Genomic DNA, 20182 nt, shown 5'->3' on the forward strand with positions numbered 1-20182 from the left:
CCTCATGTTCAAAATGTAAATGCACTGGGAAACAACGGTATGTTTAGCTATTAAATATACCATTCAGCCACCCCATCACAATTTTTATTGAGCTGTATGGAGGTCAAATTATTTTTAGATGATTTTAAGTATCATTTAAAAATAATTATAATATCAATGCGATCAGTCTTTTTTTTCTTTACAGGAAGGCAAGAAAAGTAGCTACAACTTTCAAGTAGACACGTCAGAAAAGACCTCTATCTGTCATTTTTAAGACAAATTAAAAGGTAATATCATGTAATTCAACATAGTAAGGTGGCCGGTGTTGTGTCGAAAACCGACTGCCAACCATAATCGTATCTCCTTCTCGTGAACGCGAATACACTCTGCTGCGACTTGAATGCTTGTGTAGTTGTTTGCCCTTCATTTCGTTGTCAATTTACCATACGTTTCGTAGCTCTTAGAAGAAAACCTTTCTTTGTGTCCTTAAATACAACAGTTAAAAGGACTACGTGTTCCAGATTTTTATAGAAAAAAAATCACTGTTTGTTCGCGTGGGAGACACTTGAAATGTGCAGTTTTCTATAAGGCTATTTGTTTCACGTGTTAGTCTATAAATACATTAGTTTATACAAAGTATGTGCCGACATCTGTCCGGTGTCCCATTTGACTAGTATATTTGAAAGGGTTTGGTTTATCATCTAGCCATAGCAATTCTGACAAAAAGAAAATGCGCCCTCCTGAGACCCAGCAAAAAATATGTTTTGGAATTTACATTTGTAGAGAGAGGGTGTTTTATATCAATGTAGTTTTTGGTGAGTAACAAACATATTACAAAAAATATGTTGTGGACATCGTTGCTCATGAATATGAAACGTCCTATTTCTTTGGAAGAAAGCCGTTACAGAAGAACTTGTGAGGGAGGGGGACAGTTCACGTGCGACACAGAAATGCTGTCGAAATCCGCCTCCCAATTCTGTTCTGAAACATTTCCAATGATTTTTGTAGCTCATGTTGATCAGTAGTGTGGGCCACAGAAATTATTCCACTCTAGTGACAAAAGGAAGCAAATTGTAAGTGGGGGTAAAATCTCGACAAGCTTATTTTCTGGCCTGCCGCAAATTACCCTCTTTCCAATATTAAGTAGAAAGGTACTGGTACACTTCAAAATCATTTTGGTAGCTCATGTTGACCAGTAGTGTGTCACAAAAGTATTTCACTCTAGTGACAAAAGGAAACAAATTGTACTGGGGTTATAATTCTTAAATGCATTAAAAAGAAAATCTATATACAGAAAAATGGTCTTATGCCATTTGTACTAAAGTATTTAAGAGGGTGTTACCTTTATTATGGAGTCACTTAAAGATGTGTGCTGTCTTCAAACTACTGTTTGCACTATGGAAAGCATGCATAGGGCAATTGCTTAAGCAGTGTCTGTAAAAGTCTCAACATTTCTTAATGTGTACTATTAACCAGTAAGACCACAGGTGACTCCTAACTACTAACTGTTTTGTTTCTGTATGGGTTTATATTTTTCCCTCATAGGAAGCATGAATACAATACAATTTAACAAATTGACAATTTGCAACATTCTCCATAAATTCATTCATCCAAAGCAACCTAGTAAATAAATAGTTTAGTATGACATACCAGCAGCAATTAGAAATGTAACATATGTACATATGGGCTTCACAGGACCCCTCAAACAAGAACCAAACGTAAATCAAACAGGGAACACTTATACAGCTAAACATATTGTTAACACATGGCTTTGGTAGCCATTTCATGTTGGTAGAGTACCTCATCTTTGAATAGCAATTTCAGTTACGTTCTTTTTCTTACATTTCAGGATTTGGCTATATTTGAAAACAACGGGACAAGCTTAGAACAGTCAATTAAGCTATAGCAGATGGTAGAATATAAATCCAACTTGATTACACACTGAAAGAGCTAAAGAGCTGGAGCACTGTGCATCTAAGAATTAAGTGATTGCCAAGTAATTAAAAAAAAATCTTATTTATACTTTGAAAAGCAGCAATTTAAATTTCATCTGTCACAGCACAGACACACACCAGCTACATGGACATATTACCTTATATTTTTTACTTGTTATAACTTTTCGTTTATTAGTGTAGATGCCACCATCAATATGCTTATCAGAACACTACACCAATCACAAGCTCCACTTCTGTTGGGACCAAACTCCAGGCCTTCCAGGGACTACAGTGCCAAGTTCTTTGAATTCATAGAGGTAGTAGATTACTATCTTTCTAAGTCATCTATTTTTCTCTATGAAAACAGATAAATAGATGAGCAATACATAGATAGATGACCAAATTATTTCTCTATGAATCCATAGAGGTAGATGGAAGACCAACATATATAAGACCAATTCAATGAGATGATATTTCAAAGAGTGTGTAATGATGGCATCAAGGCAACATACTAGTCAACACACTTATAAAGGTAGGTAGATGACTTTCAGAGAAATAGATTATCAGAATAGGTCATCTGTCTCTATTTGTAGAATTCATAGAGATAGATTGATGACCTATTGATGGATACATGACCAATTCATAGACAGAGATAGATTAAATACAAATTCATAGGGATAAATTGATTATATTTTAATAAGTAATCTATCTATCGTTATGAATCCATAGAGACAGATAGAAGACCACAGATAGATTTATGACATATTCAAAGAGATAGCATGTGATAGGTGACCATGGGATAAATGGGCAATTAATTGAGATAGACAGCGATAGATAAGTATTAAAATATGTCATCAATCAATGAATCCACAGAGATAGATAAAATACTAATATATTGATAAATGATCATACAGCCCCACAGATATGCCTTAAGGATGTCTGTATTTTCATAGTTGTGTTTTTAAATGATTATAAATATTCACAAACTATTGGTTCTTTAAGGGGCTGATTATAAAGCCTCATCCTATTGACAGCAAATAACTAGAAGATGGTTATAAGGCTGCAGTCGCAGATTACTATGCAGTGGTACTTTACATTACTGGTACAAGGGTTCAGTTAGGAGTAGTTGATTCAGCTACAGACTTCATGAACCTGAGAGTAGAAGGAACACTCCCTGCCTCTGGGGTTATATATTCTGCATGGATTACTATTCTTGATTTGCATGCATTGAACTTGTTTATTCAGAGATAGGGGCAGAGGTGAAAAACATTGTGCAGTTGAGTTATTTCAAGAATATCAGAGGACAGTGAACTTAAAGGGATATGCATTTCCATTTTGGGGGTGGTAGGTTGAAGCCTTTCATATTCTACAGGTGAATGTCAGCTGCAACCACCGGGTATCTTGCAAAGAACGGTTAATAAGAAAATATACTACGTGTGTACCATAGCGCCCCCCCCAAAAACCCCTGGACGTCTGATAAAGAAAATACACATAAAAACAAAACACTGTACCTAGCTTACACAGCCGTGCTTGGAGGACTGGACAAGGAACCTCTTGTCCCAGTTCAGAGGCAGGACACGAGGTACAGAGCTATAGAGAATCATCCTTTTTATTGTAAATACAGAAAATAACAAAAGAGGAGGTACAAACCAGAACTGAAGAGCAGCAAAAACAGAAATAGTCACGTTATTCATTTGTGGCTTCAGCACAATGTCTTACCGTGTTTTGTCACTTGTTTATGTCATTTCCAGCCAGAAGAAACTTATTGGTCAAATAAACATTCCCTATAGCTCAAAATTTGGCATGGGTATGAATATTTTTGGGCTTAACTGTATATACAGTATATGCATATATACTAAGGGAACAAGTGTATTGGTTCATTTATGTTTCCAGTGAGTTCAGGGAAGTGTATTTAAACCTCAGTGTGTTTGTCCACAGGAAGTGATGCAGTCTGCCCGCATGGTGGGTCCCTGGTGGGGGACATATGGAAGATTTTCTTTGTGATTGCATACGGCCCAGCTTGAACATGAGTGAAGGAAATACACTGGACATTTGCCACCAGTTTTATGATTTGTATGTTCGATTTTAGCCTACATGTTGGTTAAAGTACAACAGAATGGATTCACATGTTTCAGTAAGAACAATGTATTTATTGTGAACAAGAGAGCAGTCCTGTTTCTTCAATAACCGTACCTTATTAAATGAATGTTGAAATTGTCCCTTTTCATTTAATCTCTACTTCACGCTGCCTGCTCAACCCGGGTCCAAAAACAAACCTATCACTTCCCACCTGTGACATATAAACACAAAGATTAGGGGATGCAACCATACTGTACACATGAGTCTCTGTAAAAGCTAGTGCATGACTGTGCACTCAAATGGTATATAAATTGTATATAAATAATATACAATTACACATTCAACACAAGAACAAAATGATCCCAGGTTAACACAACCAAACAGCATGAGAAAACGCAAACAACACAATGGTCAGTGGATAAACAGATGTATAGAAATAATGCACAGGCAATAGCAGTTTAATTACACATTTTAAATTCTAGTTCAAATGATATAGAAAGATTGTACGGGCTAGTCTAGAGAGAAGTGGTTGGAGGGAGTTTCCAAAAGCTGCTCCCATCTGTCAGTGGGACATTAAAACGATGAGCGAGCGCCGTGCTCAGCCCAATAGAGAGTTTCTATGAGAGATCTCTGTGCCACAACAAGGGCATCACAAAATCACCATTTCAGAAAGTCACCATGTCACAAAGTCACCCTGTCACACAGTCACCATGTCACAAAATCACCATGTCATGAAGTCACCATGTCACAAAATCACCATGTCATGAAGTCACCATGTCAGAAAGTCACCATGTCACAAAGTTACCATGTCACAAAGTCCTTCATGTCAGAAAGTCAACCATGTCAGAAAGTCAACCATGTCAGAAAGTCAACCATGTCAGAAAGTCCATCATGTCAGAAAGTCACCATGTCAGGCGCCAGCATCAGCATTAAAGCACCTGCAGATCTTGAGGTAAGCCTGTGACAGATTTCTGTCATTTTTCAACAGTCTCTGGCTCTGTGGAATCGGCTTATGTCATGCAATAAAATGCTAATTAATTATTTAAAAATCATACAATGTGATTTTCTGAATTTTTGTTTTAGATTCCATCACTCACAGTTGAAGTGTACCTATGATAAAAATTATAGACCTCTACATGCTTTGTAGTGTATCAAAAACTTGTTCTCCCCACTGTATCTACCTAAAAACAAACCTGTCAGATTGTGATGGATGATGTCAGGGAGAACGGTTTTTATTCTGAGAGCTATACATTTTGCTAATATCTTAGCATCACAACGTTAGAGAGTTAGTTGTGTCCAATTCTTTAGATGGTTGGAGTCTTTGTACTGTCCTCCAGGCTCCTGTGTAAGTAGCAGAGCAGTTCAGTCTTCCTTTTGTGTGTCTGACAATCTACCATGTTTATATGAGTATTTAAAACTCTGAAGTAGTGGATTTTTAATAATTCATAAAAGGTTTGACAAATCTTTATTGGGATGCCATCAAGAACTGGGCTTTTTAGCCATACTGATTAATTATTCCTTTGTATATATACAAACCCGATTCCAAATAAGTTGGGACACTGTACAAATTGTGAGTAAAAAGGGAATGGAATAATTTACAAACCTCATAAACTTATATTTAATTCACAATAGAATATAGATAACATATCGAATGTTGAAAGTGAGACATTTTGTAATGTCATGCCAAATATTGGCTCATTTTGGATTTCATGAGAGCTACACATTCCAAAAAAGTTGGGACAGGTAGCAAGAAGAGGCCGGAAAAGTTAAATGTACAGATAAGGAACAGCTGGAGGACCAATTTGCAACTTATTATGTCAATTGGCAACATGATTGGGTATAAAAAGAGCCTCTCAGAGTGGCAGTGTCTCTCAGAAGTCAAGATGGCCAGAGGATCACTAATTCCCCCAATGCTGCGGCGAAAAATAGTGGAGCAATATCAGAAAGGAGTTTCTCAGACAAAACTGCGAAGAGTTTGAAGTTATCCTCATCTACAGTGCATAATATCATCTAAAGATTCAGAGAATCTGGAACAATCTCTGTGCGTAAGGGTCAAGGCCAGAAAACCATACTGGATGCCCGTGATCTTCGGGCCCTCAGATGGCACTGCATCACATACAGGAATGAAACTGTAATGGAAATCACAACATGGGCTCAGGAATACTTCCAGAAAACAGTGTCAGTGAATACAATCCATCGTGCCATTCGCCGTTGCCGGCTAAAACTCTATAGGTCAAAAAAAATGCCGTATCTAAACAGGATCCAGAAGCGCAGGCATTTTCTCTGGGCCAAGGATCATTTAAAATGGACTGTGGCAAAGTGTTCTGTGGTCAGACAAATTTGAAGTTCATTTTAGAAAACTGGGACACCATGTCACCCGGACTAAAGAGGACAAGGACAACCCAAGTTGTTATCAGTGCTCAGTTCAGAAGATTTTGTTTGGGCCTAGAAACACAAGGAATGGACATTAGACCAGTGGAAATCTGTGCTTTGGTCTGATGAGTCCAAATTTGAGATCTTTGGTTCCAACTGTCGTGTCTTTGTGCGACGCAGAAAAGGTGAACGGATGGATTCTACATGCCTGGTTTCCACCGTGAAGCATGGAGGAGTGATAGTGTGGGGGTGCTTTGCTGGTGACACTGTTGGGGATTTATTCAAAATTGGAGGAATACTGAACCAGCATGCCATCTCATCCAGTTTGCATTTAGTTGGATCATTTATTTTTCAACAGGACAATGACCCCAAGCACACCTCCATGCTGTGTAAGGGTTATTTGACCAAGAAGGAGAGTGATGGAGTGCTGCGCCAGATGAACTGGCCTCCACAGTCACTGGACCTGAACCCAATCGAGATGGTTTGGGATGAGCTGGATCGCAGAGTGAAGGCAAAAGGGCCAACAAGTGCTAAGCATATCTGGGAACTCCTTCAAGACTGTTGAAAACCATTTCAGGTGACTACCTCTTAAAGCTCATCAAAAGAATGCCACGTGTGTGCAAAGCAGTAATCAGAGCAAAGGGTGGCTACTTTGAAGAAACTAGAATATAAGACATGTTTTCAGTTATTTCAGACTTTTTTGTTAAGTACATAATTCCACGTGTTAATTCATAGTTTTGATGCCTTCAGTGAGAATCTACAATGTAAATAGTCATGAAAATTAAGGAAACGCATTGAATGAGAAGGTGTGTCCAAACTTTTGGGCTGTACTGTATATTCTACACGATTCGTGTTTGTCTGTGTCCAGATATTGATGACTCCGTCATTATGATGGAGTCATTTGAGTCTTGAAGACAAAGTTGACTGGTTAAAAATAAAAGTTGAGTCATCAATAAGGACATTTTTGATGAAAATGAAAATGTGCAAGTTTCCAATGGACAAGACCAGTTAAACCAGCATGCCGACCAGAAGTCCACCCTTGGGTCTTTTAATTCAAATTTATTCTTGCCGCCAACAGAATGGATATACAACAATATCAATTTTGCAGATTAAGTTGCAAAAAACATTTAACACAATAATTTGAACACTTATTTTGCTAGTGCTCCTGCATAGTCTAATTATGGTTTAAAGGATAGCCAGGTATCCTCATCTTGTTTTTGATTGATCTCAGGTTGAGTAATCATGAGTGTTAGTGGGATTTTGTAGCAACAAAACTGAACCCACCAACAGCCGATTCTTGGAAAAATGTTATTCCTAAAAACTGCTTAGTTGTACTTGCGCTGTACAATTGTTTTTATTTAAGTACAACTTCCAATTCATACTTTTATTTTTTAAAAGGCAATCAAGCTAAATAAACCATACGTTCAACCTAATTATAATTCACATTTTCACTCCTCCCAATTTTCTGATTTCAGATTATTATCACAAAAACTCCCCAGCATATTCATGTGAGTTGAAGTTCGAGACATGTCCATTCACACATCTTGACAAGTCTTCCTTCTTCAGTGGCACAGCAATTTATAGACTGCAACGAGATGCTGAATCCCACCAACCCAGGACAGTGGTAAGCCAATGTTCACAGCCCGCTGTGACTTGTAATACACTCTCCTTATGCCGCAACCAGGATACTACATCTTGGCTACGGTGATGGAGCTGTACCGCGAGGCAGTAACATTGATAACAACTTCAGAAAAAACGAGAATGAGTATGCTCAACTAGGTTCAGGAGTGGCTGAAAAATTACAACTTTCATCAAAATAAACTTGACTAATAGCACTGTTGGACAATTTGGAAAACCACTGTCAATCAACTGCAATAGATTAATACTCCCAGCAAAGGAATGTATCTTTAATATACAATCAGTGAATACTACAACATGTAAGAAATGTTAAGAATTTATGTAAATCAAAGCATAAAAATGCAAACTTGAGCCAGTAGAGGGTTGGTCTATGAGATAGGTGGGTAGGGGTTGAGAATAGCTGAGGGCTGGAATTAACACCATGTATCAGTATATTGGAAACAAAGTACCCTGTATTTTATATATCAATTTGTACCGTTCTCTAAACCCTATACAGCAAATAATCAAATTACCTGCAAAACAAAGTAGCTTAATAGTTTATTAATAAACTCATAAACAGCAATGCTATTCATCTGCAGTCCTGAAGGACCAAAGCACTGGTATCTGTTCCTTCCAGTGGGGGACTGACTCAGACCTGGGAGATCAGGCACTTGCAGTTAACTAACAGGTTAAAATAATCTGATTTTGACCGTCCAGGAACGGAGTTGAATAACACTGATGCAGAACCTGGCTTCCAGGGGGGCCACAAAGCCAAATGGCAGGGGGGATATTATTAATAATTATAAAATACACTGTTAATAAAATACATGTAATATAAAAAGGACTCACAGTCACAAGTGAACATCAGTGGGAAGAAAACATTCTATAAGGCAATGATATCCAGGCCTCAGATTAGATTAGATTCAACGGTCCAGGCTTGTCCATGTCCAGGACCCTGCTGGTGGTCATTGTAGCCCTCTAATTAGGGACTAATCACCAGGCTATTACAACTAACTAGAAGCAGGGTAGCCTAGAGTTTACAGCATCTGACCAGTAACCGAGAGGTTGCTATATCAAATCCCTGAGCCGGCTGGGTAAAAAAGAAATCTGTTGTTCTGTCCCTGAGTAAAGAAGTGAACTATTATGTGTTCTTAGTCCTACTTTAGAAAGTGTATATAATAAATGTATTATAAAAAATAACAGTTCTGGGCCCATAGACTCAGAGTAAAAAATGCTATAAGTGGAAAGTTACAGTTTAAAATGATTTTCTTGCTTGATTTGCTGGGTAGAATCAGGTGAGAGAACACAGCTGAAGTAAAGGTCCCCTGTGGGACCTTGGACAGAAGGCATAAAGGTCCCCTATGGGACCCTGGACAGGAGTAGTCCCCTGTGGGACCCTGGACAGAACGATACATTGATATGCTTCCCCTTCTTGCCCATGACTGATGAGCTTCCACGTCCTATATATATATATATATATATATATATATATATATATATATATATATATATATATATATATATATATATATATATCCATAATCTCTCACACTCTGATTCGGTGCTTTGTTAGCATAAGGATATTTTTTTACTTTTAATACATTGTGATAATGTACACTCACCTAAAGGATTATTAGGAACACCTGTTCAATTTCTCATTAAAGCAATTATCTAATCAACCAATCACATGGCAGTTGCTTCAATGCATTTAGGGGTGTGGTCCTGGTCAAGACAATCTCCTGAACTCCAAACTGAATGTCAGAATGGGAAAGAAAGGTGATTTAAGCAATTTTGAGCGTGGCATGGTTGTTGGTGCCAGACGGGACGGTCTGACTATTTCACAATCTGCTCAGTTACTGGGATTTTCACGCACAACCATTTCTAGGGTTTACAAAGAATGGTGTGAAAAGGGAAAAACATCCAGTATGCGGCAGTCCTGTGGGCGAAAATGCCTTGTTGATGCTAGAGGTCAGAGGAGAATGGGCTGACTGATTCAAGCTGATAAGAAGAGCAACTTTGACTGAAATAACCACTCGTTACAACCGAGGTATGCAGCAAAGCATTTGTGAAGCCACAACACGCACAACCTTAAGGCGGATGGGCTACAACAGCAGAAGACCCCACCGGGTACCACTCATCTCCACTACAAATAGGAAAAAGAGGCTACAATTTGCACGAGCTCACCAAAATTGGACAGTTGAAGACTGGAAGAATGTTGCCTGGACTGATGAGTCTCGATTTCTGTTGAGACATTCAGATGGTAGAGTCAGAATTTGGCATAAACAGAATGAGAACATGGATCCATCATGCCTTGTTACCACTGTGCAGGCTGGTGGTGGTGGTGTAATGGTGTGGGGGATGTTTTCTTGGCACACTTTAGGCCCCTTAGTGCCAATTGGGCATCGTTTAAATGCCACGGCCTACCTGAACATTGTTTCTGACAATGTCCATCCCTTTATGACCACCATGTACCCATCCTCTGATGGCTACTTCCAGCAGAATAATGCACCATGTCACAAAGCTCGAATCATTTCAAATTGGTTTCTTGAACATGACAATGAGTTCACTGTCCTGAAATGGCCCCCACAGTCACCAGATCTCAACCCAATAGAGCATCTTTGGGATGTGGTGGAACGGGAGCTTCGTGCCCTGGATGTCCATCCCACAAATCTCCATCAACTGCAAGATGCTATCCTATTAATATGGGCCAACATTTCTAAAGAATGCTTTCAGCACCTTGTTGAATCAATGCCACGTAGAATTAAGGCAGTTCTGAAGGCGAAAGGGGGTCAAACACAGTATTAGTATGGTGTTCCTAATAATCCTTTAGGTGAGTGTATTTATTCCAGTCTATAACACTGACGTCTGAAGAGAAAGGCAGGAAAGAGACTGATATAGCCTCCTCAGTAGAATGTCATTGTCCTTGTCGGTCCGGTCAAATTACATTGTTTTATTGTCTCACATTCATTTTACATGCCCCTGTTTAGGTTTCACAATGAAATGTGATGTGTAGAAATTTGTATGGAAAGTCTTAAATCACTTTAAAATGCCTCTTCAGAAAGGCCTTGAATATACTATTCTATCAATCTTTAAATACTTTTTATAGCATTTCAAAATTTCCTCATAATGAACAATACAGATTACAATATACCATCAATAATTTGTCATCTTGGCAAAAAAATATTTTAATGTCATTATATCTGCTACAACCGCAAAGCCAACAAATAACACCAGATCCAGTCCTGACACAGCCCCGGCCCTGCCCAAGACACTACGCTACTTCACAGAATTATGTCTGGACTCCTCAAAGCTCAAGGAAAGAGTTACTGTTCCACTCTCAAAGCTCACTCTGGGCTTATGGATTCTCCGCTGACCTAATGGGGAATCAGAGTCATTTCCATTGGTCTTTAGGCTGATGGATGAGGATGGTGTGGAGTTTCCAGATCCCCCTGCACTGCTGGACCTCTTCCTGGATGCGTTGCTTTGTCTCAGTGTGGCCTTGGCCGCCACCTTGAATGCATGGGCGGCTGTGCTACAGCGGACCTCTTCTGTGGTGTTCCTGCACGGTTTGAAGAGGATGATGTAGACCTTATTGAAGAAGATACAGGCCAGCAGTCCAAAGCTAGAGGCCAGGATGGCGATGACCTCCACGGCAGACACAAACTTCCCATACGTACTGAAGTACGCGGGGATGAAGGAGATCCAGACAATGAAGAAAATTAGCATGCTGAAGGTGATGAACTTAGCCTCTGTAAAGTTCTCTGGCAGTTTGCGAGATTTGAAGGCGAAGAAAAAGCAAATGGCTGCCAGCAGGCATGTGTACCCAATTAGGAAGCCGAGCGCCATCATGGAGCCCTCGTTGCAGGTGATGAAAATGATTTCGTCAATGTCGTGGTTCCTGTAGCTTGCCGGAGGAGCGTTGTAAAGCCAGACCACACAAATCATCACTTGCACAAACGTGAACAGGAACACCAGCAGGAACTGCAAGTTTAGCCCCCACCATTTACGATGGAGACTGGTGGGGATCTTGGCCTCGAATACCAGAAGTACCCGGTTGGTTTTGACCAGGATGCAGGAAATGCATAAAACAAAACTGATTCCGAAGGCCGGTTGGCGTAGACGGCAGGTCCAGTCCCGGGGTTCACCAATGAAGATGAGGGAGCTGGAGAAACAGCAGATGAGTGAGAAGAGGAGGAGGTAGGACAGCTCTCTGTTTGTGGCTTTAACAATCGGAGTGTTGCGAAATCTGATAAACACTCCCATCACGAATGCTGTTAAAAATACCCCCAGCACCGAGAATAATGCCAAGGCGATCCCAAAGGGTTCTGTCCAAGACAGAAACTCTATGTCCTTCAGGAAACAGGATGTGTGGTTCTCATTAGACCATGAGTCATTGGGACACTTAGTACACACGCTGGCATCTACAGGAAGAAAGAAATATTGTTTGTATTTCTGATAAAAATGTATGACAGAGCAATAGGTTAGGTACGGGTTGACTCATATTTTTCACAGTATCTTACCCTTGTGATCACTATACTCTCCCTCTGAGCATTCAGTGCATTCAAAGCAACAAGTCGGCATGCTTTCTATGATCCCCTTTCTGGTACCTGGTTCACAATCTTCACTACAGTTAGAGAATGGCACCTAATCAATAGAAAAACCCAAATAAACATCATGCATTATATGATTTTGGATATATGAACCAACAAAATCCCATTGTCAGCAGTGGTTTTTATTACACTTTTTGCTGCAACTTACCTCTGTATTAAATCCATTCCACAGAATCTTTGTGTTATCAATCAAAAGCTGAACTCCTTTCTTAGCCCGCATGTTGTAGAAGCCGACTTCTTCAAACACAACAGAGCCATCTTCAGGGGAGCGGTGCCAATTGATGATCGTGTAGCTTCCTGACAGATCCGCATTTTCATCAAAGTGCACCTTTTCTCCCATACTGTTTGAAAAGTTCAAATGTCTGAGCTGCTTGAGAACCTACAACACAGAAGTTGGCTTGGGATCAGGATAAGATATGAACGTGTACAATGGGGGTCACCAAATGAAACCAGGGAGCAAAGAGTATGTTCAAATTGGCAATATTAGTCATTATACAGAGTAACAGACAGTCGATGTTCCAGTCTTTAAATGTTAATTTTACCTGCCATGCTTCAATTTTCTTTATATCTGCACAGGAGTTGTTTGCAAAAAGACCCCTACCAGGGGTGCAGGTTATAATGTCCTGCAGGGCCTGTGCAATCGAGTAAACGGCCACATACACATTGTAGGAAATACGAAGGTGAGTGTAATCTAGGTATGGGGTCGCTGCACCCATAATATCCTCCTCTCCAGTACACAAAGGTCTGAAACTGGTGCTCCCATTCTCACTGTCTTTGAGTCTTCGACTGTCCTCAAGATAGCAGTTAAAGGTCTCTTCCCAAAATTCCCAGACAAACTCATTGTAGCTGGATTGCTTTGGTGTGACCACTTGTAAAAAGTCCTTGAAGCCAGGTATTTCTCCTGCTCTGAGAGCAAAGCCAATGGTCCCAGCTACAACATCGAGATACTCTGGTTTGGCAATGAGGGAAGAAGTTGCCCAAGCCTCGCTAGCCAACCAGATGCGGTCAGAGATGTTTCGTCTGACCATCTCTTTAATAAGAGGCTCAATGTCAGGCCCACTGGCAAAAACCACTATTACTTTAGCTGAGGAATTCTCAATGCGGTCTACTAAACCTTGAATTTGCCATTCCTCAAAGTACTGAGAGATTAGCTCATTCAGATGGATACAAATATCTCGCTCTTCCATCTCTTTCTCAAACTTTTCAATGCCTGGACGTCCATACTCATCATCAGACGCCACAGCAATGACCCAGTTCCACTGGAAGTAATCAATGATATCTGCCATGGCAGTGGCCTGGTGTTCGTCTGTTGGGATGGTCCTCATGAAGGACTTGAACTGGTTCTTATTGCTCAGTAGGCGACTGGAAGAGGCATAACTGATCTGTAGAAGGGGGACGGGGGGCAGAGTTATGACAGAAATTCTAATAGAAGTTCAAATAAATAACATAGCAATCAGTTTGAATGGAGTTCGCCGCTCACCTGCGGGATGTAGAAGAGGCCCAAGAGATTAGCAACAGCGGTGGAGACTGCTGACCCAGACGCCCCAACCACCGCTATAGTTGAGGGAATGTGATCCGTGCAGTTGCAGAACTCGTCCAGATTTAGAGAGTCAATCTTATTCTGTGCTACAAAACTAAGGGTTGCCTCCAGAGCCTTGGACACAGTGTTGCAGGTGTCAAATATCCTATAGCCAAGTGTAATGTTGGGCAAAAGCGTGCTGCTGTTGTTGATCTCCTCTATAGCAAAAATCATGGCCTGAAGCCAACGGAATCCACGGAAATTGTACCTGCAAGAGCAGCACCACATGGCACGCATTCAGTCGTTTGTGAAGCACAATTGCATTACATTGATTTGTTGTGAAGCGGCACACTTTCCTCTAGTTGCTCGTTCAAACCTTACCGGACACACTCAGTGGATTCCGGCCGCGCTGCCAGGTCTTGGTCTTTGGAGGTGACGCCAAAGTGCATCGGAAACAGCCCACCCAGTAGAATATCCCCCGTCTTCTGGGCTCTCTGGTGGGGCCCATAGGTGGAGATGACACAACTGGAACCCAAGAACACCATGTAATACAGGTGAAATCTCATCATTTAGCTCTCAGGAAGGACTTGTCCTCTCCGCACATTAGACTTCAGAGTTAACCTCAGTCCTGTCCCCTCCAGAGACTCTGTCTTGGGCCTTGTTGTTTCGGACTCATGTTGTTCTTTCTCTGATGAACAGCAGTTGGTGAAGTCCATTAACGAGAACTGGAAACGTGTATCTGCTTATAGCTCAATTGTTTTTCCCAGTCAACCCTAAAACCAAAAGAAACATTTAAATTTTTTAACGTTCATGAAATGACAGCCGCCATAATCGGCCCTAATTAATGCCATTGTCCTGTCCAGCTTTTTCAACAGAAAACACTGAGGAAAAAGTTATTGTTGCTGTGGCACTTTTCCTCTGTTTCAGTATGAGTGACATGCTCTAAAAGCGGTGTTACACTCCAATGCCCTTCCTTCCTGCTAGTGCAATGATGTGGCCACTCAGTGTACCCTGTCACCATGGAGAGGGGGTGATAACAGTCCAGCCGCCTTCGGCTAATTATCCTGGAAAAATGCTATGGCAGGTCTGTGCTATTGAACAAGGACCTGCTAGACCACTCTGGAAAAAGATACTGAACAGATTATGCAGACGTTGACATGCCTCGTCTTTGCCAGCCTTACTTCCACATGTGCCCTACAGCAAAACATAACGGAGTGATATGAAAATCTGATATTACCGCAACTTCATGGCTGAGACTAGCAATAGTTATTGAAAGACATAACACTGAAAAAAACATAACATTGAAATCCAAGGTGGATGGTTAACAAAACTACCATTGACTAAATCAAAATAGTCTGTTTAGTTTTGCATGAAACATAAGACACCTAAAACATAATGGAAAGCATTTTTAAAAAAAAGAATTACAGAACGATTCTACAGACACTTTGTCTACACTAAGGACAGTAAACTCATTTATTTCCACTGCATACATTAACGTAAGAGGTGCATATTTAATAAATTAACATGTATATAAAATATGAGACTCACTCATCTTGCATCTCATGGTATAAAAAGACATTTCACAATATTTGTGAGGCTCTACTACCAACAGAAGGCTTTAAAAAAAAAATAAACACTAACCTTGATATTGCTTGATTTCAGAAGAACCAGAGAAAATGCAACTGTTTACATACAGAGATGTAATGCCTTTGGAACAAAGTCTCTCTCCTGCCAAGTCACTAGATTTAATTCAGCTCAGAGTGGTTTCACTGAGCCTCACTACTCTATACCAGATCAAACATTAACTGGGAGAAGGCAGCCCATTTCCTTCAGCTAATTAAGCAAATGTTTTGTCACTTACAAATGTGTTGATTACCAATTTGCACTAAAGGTATTTCCCAAATCTTAAACAAGTGTGCATTTGACTTTAGTTCGCGTTGCATTGCATTCTGACCAAGGTGAATAATGTGCAGTTTGCCGGCATTCCATTTTGTCCACAGCGGTTTTCAGAGATAGAGAAGGGACAAAAAGACAACAAATGGAAGCCTAATTACTTTTATTTCAAAGCCACAGAAAAATGCATTTCCCTTTTCAAAGAAACAAAACCATCTCCCTCAGGTATCTATGTACTGTTTAAATAAGGTATCAGAGATGTGTGCAAATACAAAATGTAGTAAATAATAGTACAGAGAAACAAAGATTAGACTTCTACTTGGCTATGGGAGACTTGACAGCAGTTATTACATTTTTACACTACAAACTTGTTCTTTGCTATGGAATTGCTCTTGGTGGCTGTGTCTGCATGTGCTTGATATCCAATGATGAGCTTTTGTGGTAGGCCTAGTCCTTCTTTGTACTTCCGTCTGAAAATATTAAGGATAAACCATTAATTGGATTTGACCAATGACCAAACATGAGGTTCTCTGAAATAAAGCTGTTAAGCGTGAGAAAGCAAAACCCTTGGCGATAATGACGTGTGCCGCTGTTGATGCCAACTTCCTGTGGACAACGCTATAGGTAATCAATATCCTGGTAGCAACAGATTACACCACTAGGTCTTTTCTGAGTCTAATGGTCTTCTATTTTCCATTAGGTTGCTAAGCAGATGTCCTCCTCCAGGACCATTAAGTTTACAACATGATGACCAACGGGTCACATCTACATTGCTTCTGTGGGATCAGCTGCAAGTCTGGCACTTAACGCAGCATGAACAGTAGACTCCAGGAGATTTAAGTATCACAAGCCTGTTGAGGTCAAACGTGGGATCTTTGCATAATGATATATCCTCTCACAATGCTAGATTAACTAGGTCTGTCGGGTTCAGTTACACAGAATAACACTGGAGTTACCCAATATAGGTGACCGCTTCCCCATTCTCTGTATTGGTGGTCCAGATGGCGATTTTATCACCTTTGGCTCGAACATTTATGACAGCTCCACAAACGTCCCTGCTATAGGAACCAAAGGCCTCTCCAATGAGGCAAAGGAGCTGGTAAAACAACAGATTTGAAATAAAACATACTAATTAAACTTGCATTTGAGGGAAAATTTACTACTATCTTTCAACAACCAAAACAAAGGGGATGTCGATCCACTGGTAGAGCTCATTGGTTCGCTCACATGAATAATGTATTTAGATAATTTATATTTTAATAGCCACAATCTGGAAGACAGCTTTCAGACAGGGTTGAGCATAGTGCTGCTGACTGACCGTCTCCTTCCAGAAGCGGTCGAGTTCAGTGTGTCTCTGCTGCTTTGAGAGTGTAATCAGCCAGCGGCCCCCACACTTGTTACTTCGGTCTTCCCACATGGGCTCAATGCCATCCTGAGGAAAGGGGGTTTTGCTTTAGTAAAGGAAACACAAAAACGTGTAGAAGGAGAGTGACAGCAATGCTGAACCCTCAAACTGAAGGACCAACTGAATTTCGAAGGTCAACATCACCTTAAACACTGAGTAGTCACAACCGGATGAAAGCTTGCTCGCCAGCTGAATGTTGTTGTACAATCTATAAAACCAAAAGAGATTTCTGATTGAGTAAAACAATACAATTAGTGAAACAGGTCAGCAACAACACAACATTGATATATGAATTCAATGGAACCTACCTATAGTTGAAATAGGAGTCAATTCGCTGATTTAATAGCACCATTAGTGGCACACCTAGTGTGGATATCAGCTATTTAGCTGCTGCAAATCTCAAGGAAAAATAAAACTCACGCCCAGAAGTCTTCCACTGTGTCAAACTTTGTGATGAGTCTTAGGTTATCCTGCCACATTTTGCTCTTATCATTCTTGTAGAACCAGAGACCCCATCTGAAATAAGTGATCATATAAATGAATAATCAGAGTTTAGTCTGCATTGTAATCTGATTTAGGTTTTCATGAATAAACCAGAAATTGTAAGGAAACACAATTTGCATGTACCAGAAACCTCTTAAATCATGGAAACACACCTGTTTTGTAGGGGATGCTTCACATGTGGTCCCGTAACAACATATGCCACTTTGGTAACAAGCCTTTTTTTGTCTCCATCGTTCTTTTTTATGGTTCGCTTGTCAGGCTAAACGTGTGACAAGACATTTAATAATTAAACCGTTTAGAAAATTAAAACGTTGTTTTGATTAAAAGCCAACAGAATTTAACAAATAAACATTATTACTAAAACTGGGGTGAAATATTAAGAAATGTTGTAATTTTCACCAGGTGAATTAGAACCCATAGAAACCTCACCACGCGAACCGCAACACAGGCCATCATGAATGTAATTAGTTTGACGATGCAGGTGTGACAATTGAGATGTCGTGGAGATAATTACAAAAAAACAGTTGCTTCCGGTGTGATTTAACAAAAAATTATTTAACCTTCCCCATGTATTTCAATCATTAACCACAAGATGACGCCGAAAGCAACATCGTTTTTCAAGATTATTCAACAATACAGATGGTCACTCGATTCACGTTAACGAGCTACTCCAAAAACTTAAAAATGCGATCTCAAAATATCTCAAATAGATCGAACTGTATTAAATATATGACCACCGAAAGCAATCAGGTGCCGCTGGTAGTTTGAAATTGAACTAAGGTCTTGAATAATTTGAGAAAGAAAGTGGTTACTGTTTAGTTGTATCAGATGAATGTTTTTGTTTTGTTAAATTTCTATCTCCTTATATGTTTTCAATACAGGTACTTGCATGTATTGTTTTCTTGTGTAAAAGTGCAATTCATTAACTGATCGATAATAAAGATTGATCCCACATGATGGAAAGTGTTTAGGAAACACTGTTCAAACTAATGATTCGTTTTCAAGTGAGACTTCAGATTGGAAGAAGCTTTTATATGTATGACCATGCGACATGTTAGGCATGTGTAGCGTTCATCCATTAGAATAATCGGAAGATCCTAGTACCCAGTGGGAAATCTGCTGACGATTACAATCATATCAATATGGATTATTTAGCTAAACAGAGTTTCTGGACTAGAGGTGTTGTGCCAACACTTAGTTTTAAACCATATCATCACTTACATTTCAAATCTCGTGAAATAGTGAAAGCCATAAACAGATGCTGGAAGCCCCAGTAAACTATGCAGTCTTATAATGCCATTTGATTTAAAGATATTACCTTTAACGTCACAAGTTCAACAGTTGTTACAGTTCTGGACTGTTAATATATAGGTTTTATAAACACAAAGAAAATAAGAAATTCACCCACAAAGTAAAACATTGAATGAAAGTGAAATAATAATAATAATAAACTACTAATTAGTGAATAATCCAATCTATTAGACATCTTATTGATTCTCTGCAATTACCAATTTTGATCCGTTTACTGACCAAGTCCAAGTTCTAGACCCCAGAAACAAATCATTTGGATACTTTTTTTTCCAGAAATGACACATATATCTGAAATGTAACATAATCAGTCAAAAATGCTTGTACTTCAGAGATGTGAAAGGGGAGACGCCACATGATGGGTTTGTGCCCACAAATACTGCGGGCAGAATCCAGAAAAGCCAGAGGGTCTACACCTTAGCACACAGCCAATAAGGTAAGATTACCTTAACTAATTACCAATGGTTACATGCACCGTAGTTCTGAACAGCAGCTTTGGTCCCTCCAGGGTGGATTGGGCTAGTCTGATCCGCTGCTCTCGTCAATGCAATAACTGTCTAATATAACGATTCAGCAGTTATGAAACAGGGAGAATTTACTCCTTCAGTCAGACATAAATATATCTAATACAGCTAATTGACTGCTTGATCAAGTTTATTTTATCTATATCTGGTCATAACCTTTTTTGAATTTGACACTAAGTTGTGTATTTGTCGATATTATCTGTTTATCCAAATGTTGCATATCCTACTTAAACAGTTGAATTTAAAAGAACTGCTTGCAAAGGTTTAGAGTGTAGTAGTTTTGTCTCTAATGTCTTATCAGTGGTGTACAGTAAATCGATCATTGAAACTAAGATCACTTGTCATTAGTACATTGTGTGGTTCCAGTCATTTGTATTCTATTTTAATTGAAAATGGACCTACAGTTACATACAGTGTTCCAAAAAAAGGTTTAATGT

General features: G+C 39.6%; 2 protein-coding genes and 1 long non-coding RNA gene across 5 annotated transcripts; 1 reads left to right on the top strand and 2 right to left on the bottom strand.

The window, feature by feature from the left end:
- The first annotated feature begins 6 nt into the window (after positions 1 to 6).
- Positions 7 to 4088, top strand: LOC105010875. Its single transcript, XR_828041.2, has 3 exons — positions 7 to 37; positions 185 to 266; positions 3852 to 4088. It is a non-coding gene; the product is annotated as an uncharacterized LOC105010875 (long non-coding RNA).
- Positions 4089 to 10917: 6829 nt separating this feature from the next.
- Positions 10918 to 14677, bottom strand: casr (calcium-sensing receptor). Of its 2 annotated transcripts, XM_020047923.3 has the most exons (7): positions 14493 to 14598; positions 14073 to 14379; positions 13135 to 13974; positions 12741 to 12971; positions 12503 to 12626; positions 11806 to 12403; positions 10918 to 11658 (listed from the first exon to the last, which is right to left on the bottom strand). In XM_020047923.3, the coding sequence occupies exons 1-7, from the start codon at positions 14558 to 14560 to the stop codon at positions 11259 to 11261; spliced, it is 2568 nt and encodes an 855-aa protein (XP_019903482.2). In that variant the 5' UTR covers positions 14561 to 14598; the 3' UTR covers positions 10918 to 11258. The 2 variants fall into 2 exon arrangements, with proteins under 2 accessions (XP_019903482.2, XP_010868833.3); XM_010870531.5 differs by having other exon boundaries at positions 10918 to 12403; positions 14493 to 14677.
- Positions 14678 to 16152: 1475 nt separating this feature from the next.
- On the bottom strand, positions 16153 to 18435 carry eif4e1b (eukaryotic translation initiation factor 4E family member 1B). 2 transcript variants are annotated; one of them, XM_010870530.3, is made up of 7 exons: positions 18343 to 18435; positions 18066 to 18172; positions 17830 to 17925; positions 17554 to 17617; positions 17323 to 17436; positions 16961 to 17100; positions 16153 to 16474 (listed from the first exon to the last, which is right to left on the bottom strand). In XM_010870530.3, exons 1-7 carry the CDS (start codon positions 18367 to 18369, stop codon positions 16360 to 16362), a joined length of 663 nt encoding a protein of 220 aa, XP_010868832.1. In that variant the 5' UTR covers positions 18370 to 18435; the 3' UTR covers positions 16153 to 16359. The 2 variants fall into 2 exon arrangements, with proteins under 2 accessions (XP_010868832.1, XP_010868831.1); XM_010870529.3 differs by having other exon boundaries at positions 18313 to 18408.
- Between the last annotated feature and the right edge of the window lie 1747 nt (positions 18436 to 20182).

This window comes from Esox lucius, chromosome 7 (assembly GCF_011004845.1).
Source record: "Esox lucius isolate fEsoLuc1 chromosome 7, fEsoLuc1.pri, whole genome shotgun sequence".
Lineage (NCBI taxonomy): Eukaryota > Metazoa > Chordata > Actinopteri > Esociformes > Esocidae > Esox > Esox lucius.

What these genes read in the sequence shown, in the direction of transcription:
- casr (XM_010870531.5), bottom strand. Translation starts at nt 14,677, where the DNA reads ATGAGATTTCACCTGTATTACATGGTGTTCTTGGGTTCCAGTTGTGTC. An exon ending in GAATCCACTGAGTGTGTCCG is followed by an intron (nt 14,380 to 14,492) that starts GTAAGGTTTGAA and finishes CTGCTCTTGCAG; the next exon opens with GTACAATTTCCGTGGATTCC. An exon ending in AGAAAATTGAAGCATGGCAG is followed by an intron (nt 12,972 to 13,134) that starts GTAAAATTAACA and finishes TCTGTGTTGTAG; the next exon opens with GTTCTCAAGCAGCTCAGACA.
- eif4e1b (XM_010870529.3), bottom strand. Translation starts at nt 18,369, where the DNA reads ATGATGGCCTGTGTTGCGGTTCGCGTGGTGAGGTTTCTATGGGTTCTA. An exon ending in GTGACTACTCAGTGTTTAAG is followed by an intron (nt 17,437 to 17,553) that starts GTGATGTTGACC and finishes CCCTTTCCTCAG; the next exon opens with GATGGCATTGAGCCCATGTG. An exon ending in ACCGCTTCTGGAAGGAGACG is followed by an intron (nt 17,101 to 17,322) that starts GTCAGTCAGCAG and finishes TTGTTTTACCAG; the next exon opens with CTCCTTTGCCTCATTGGAGA.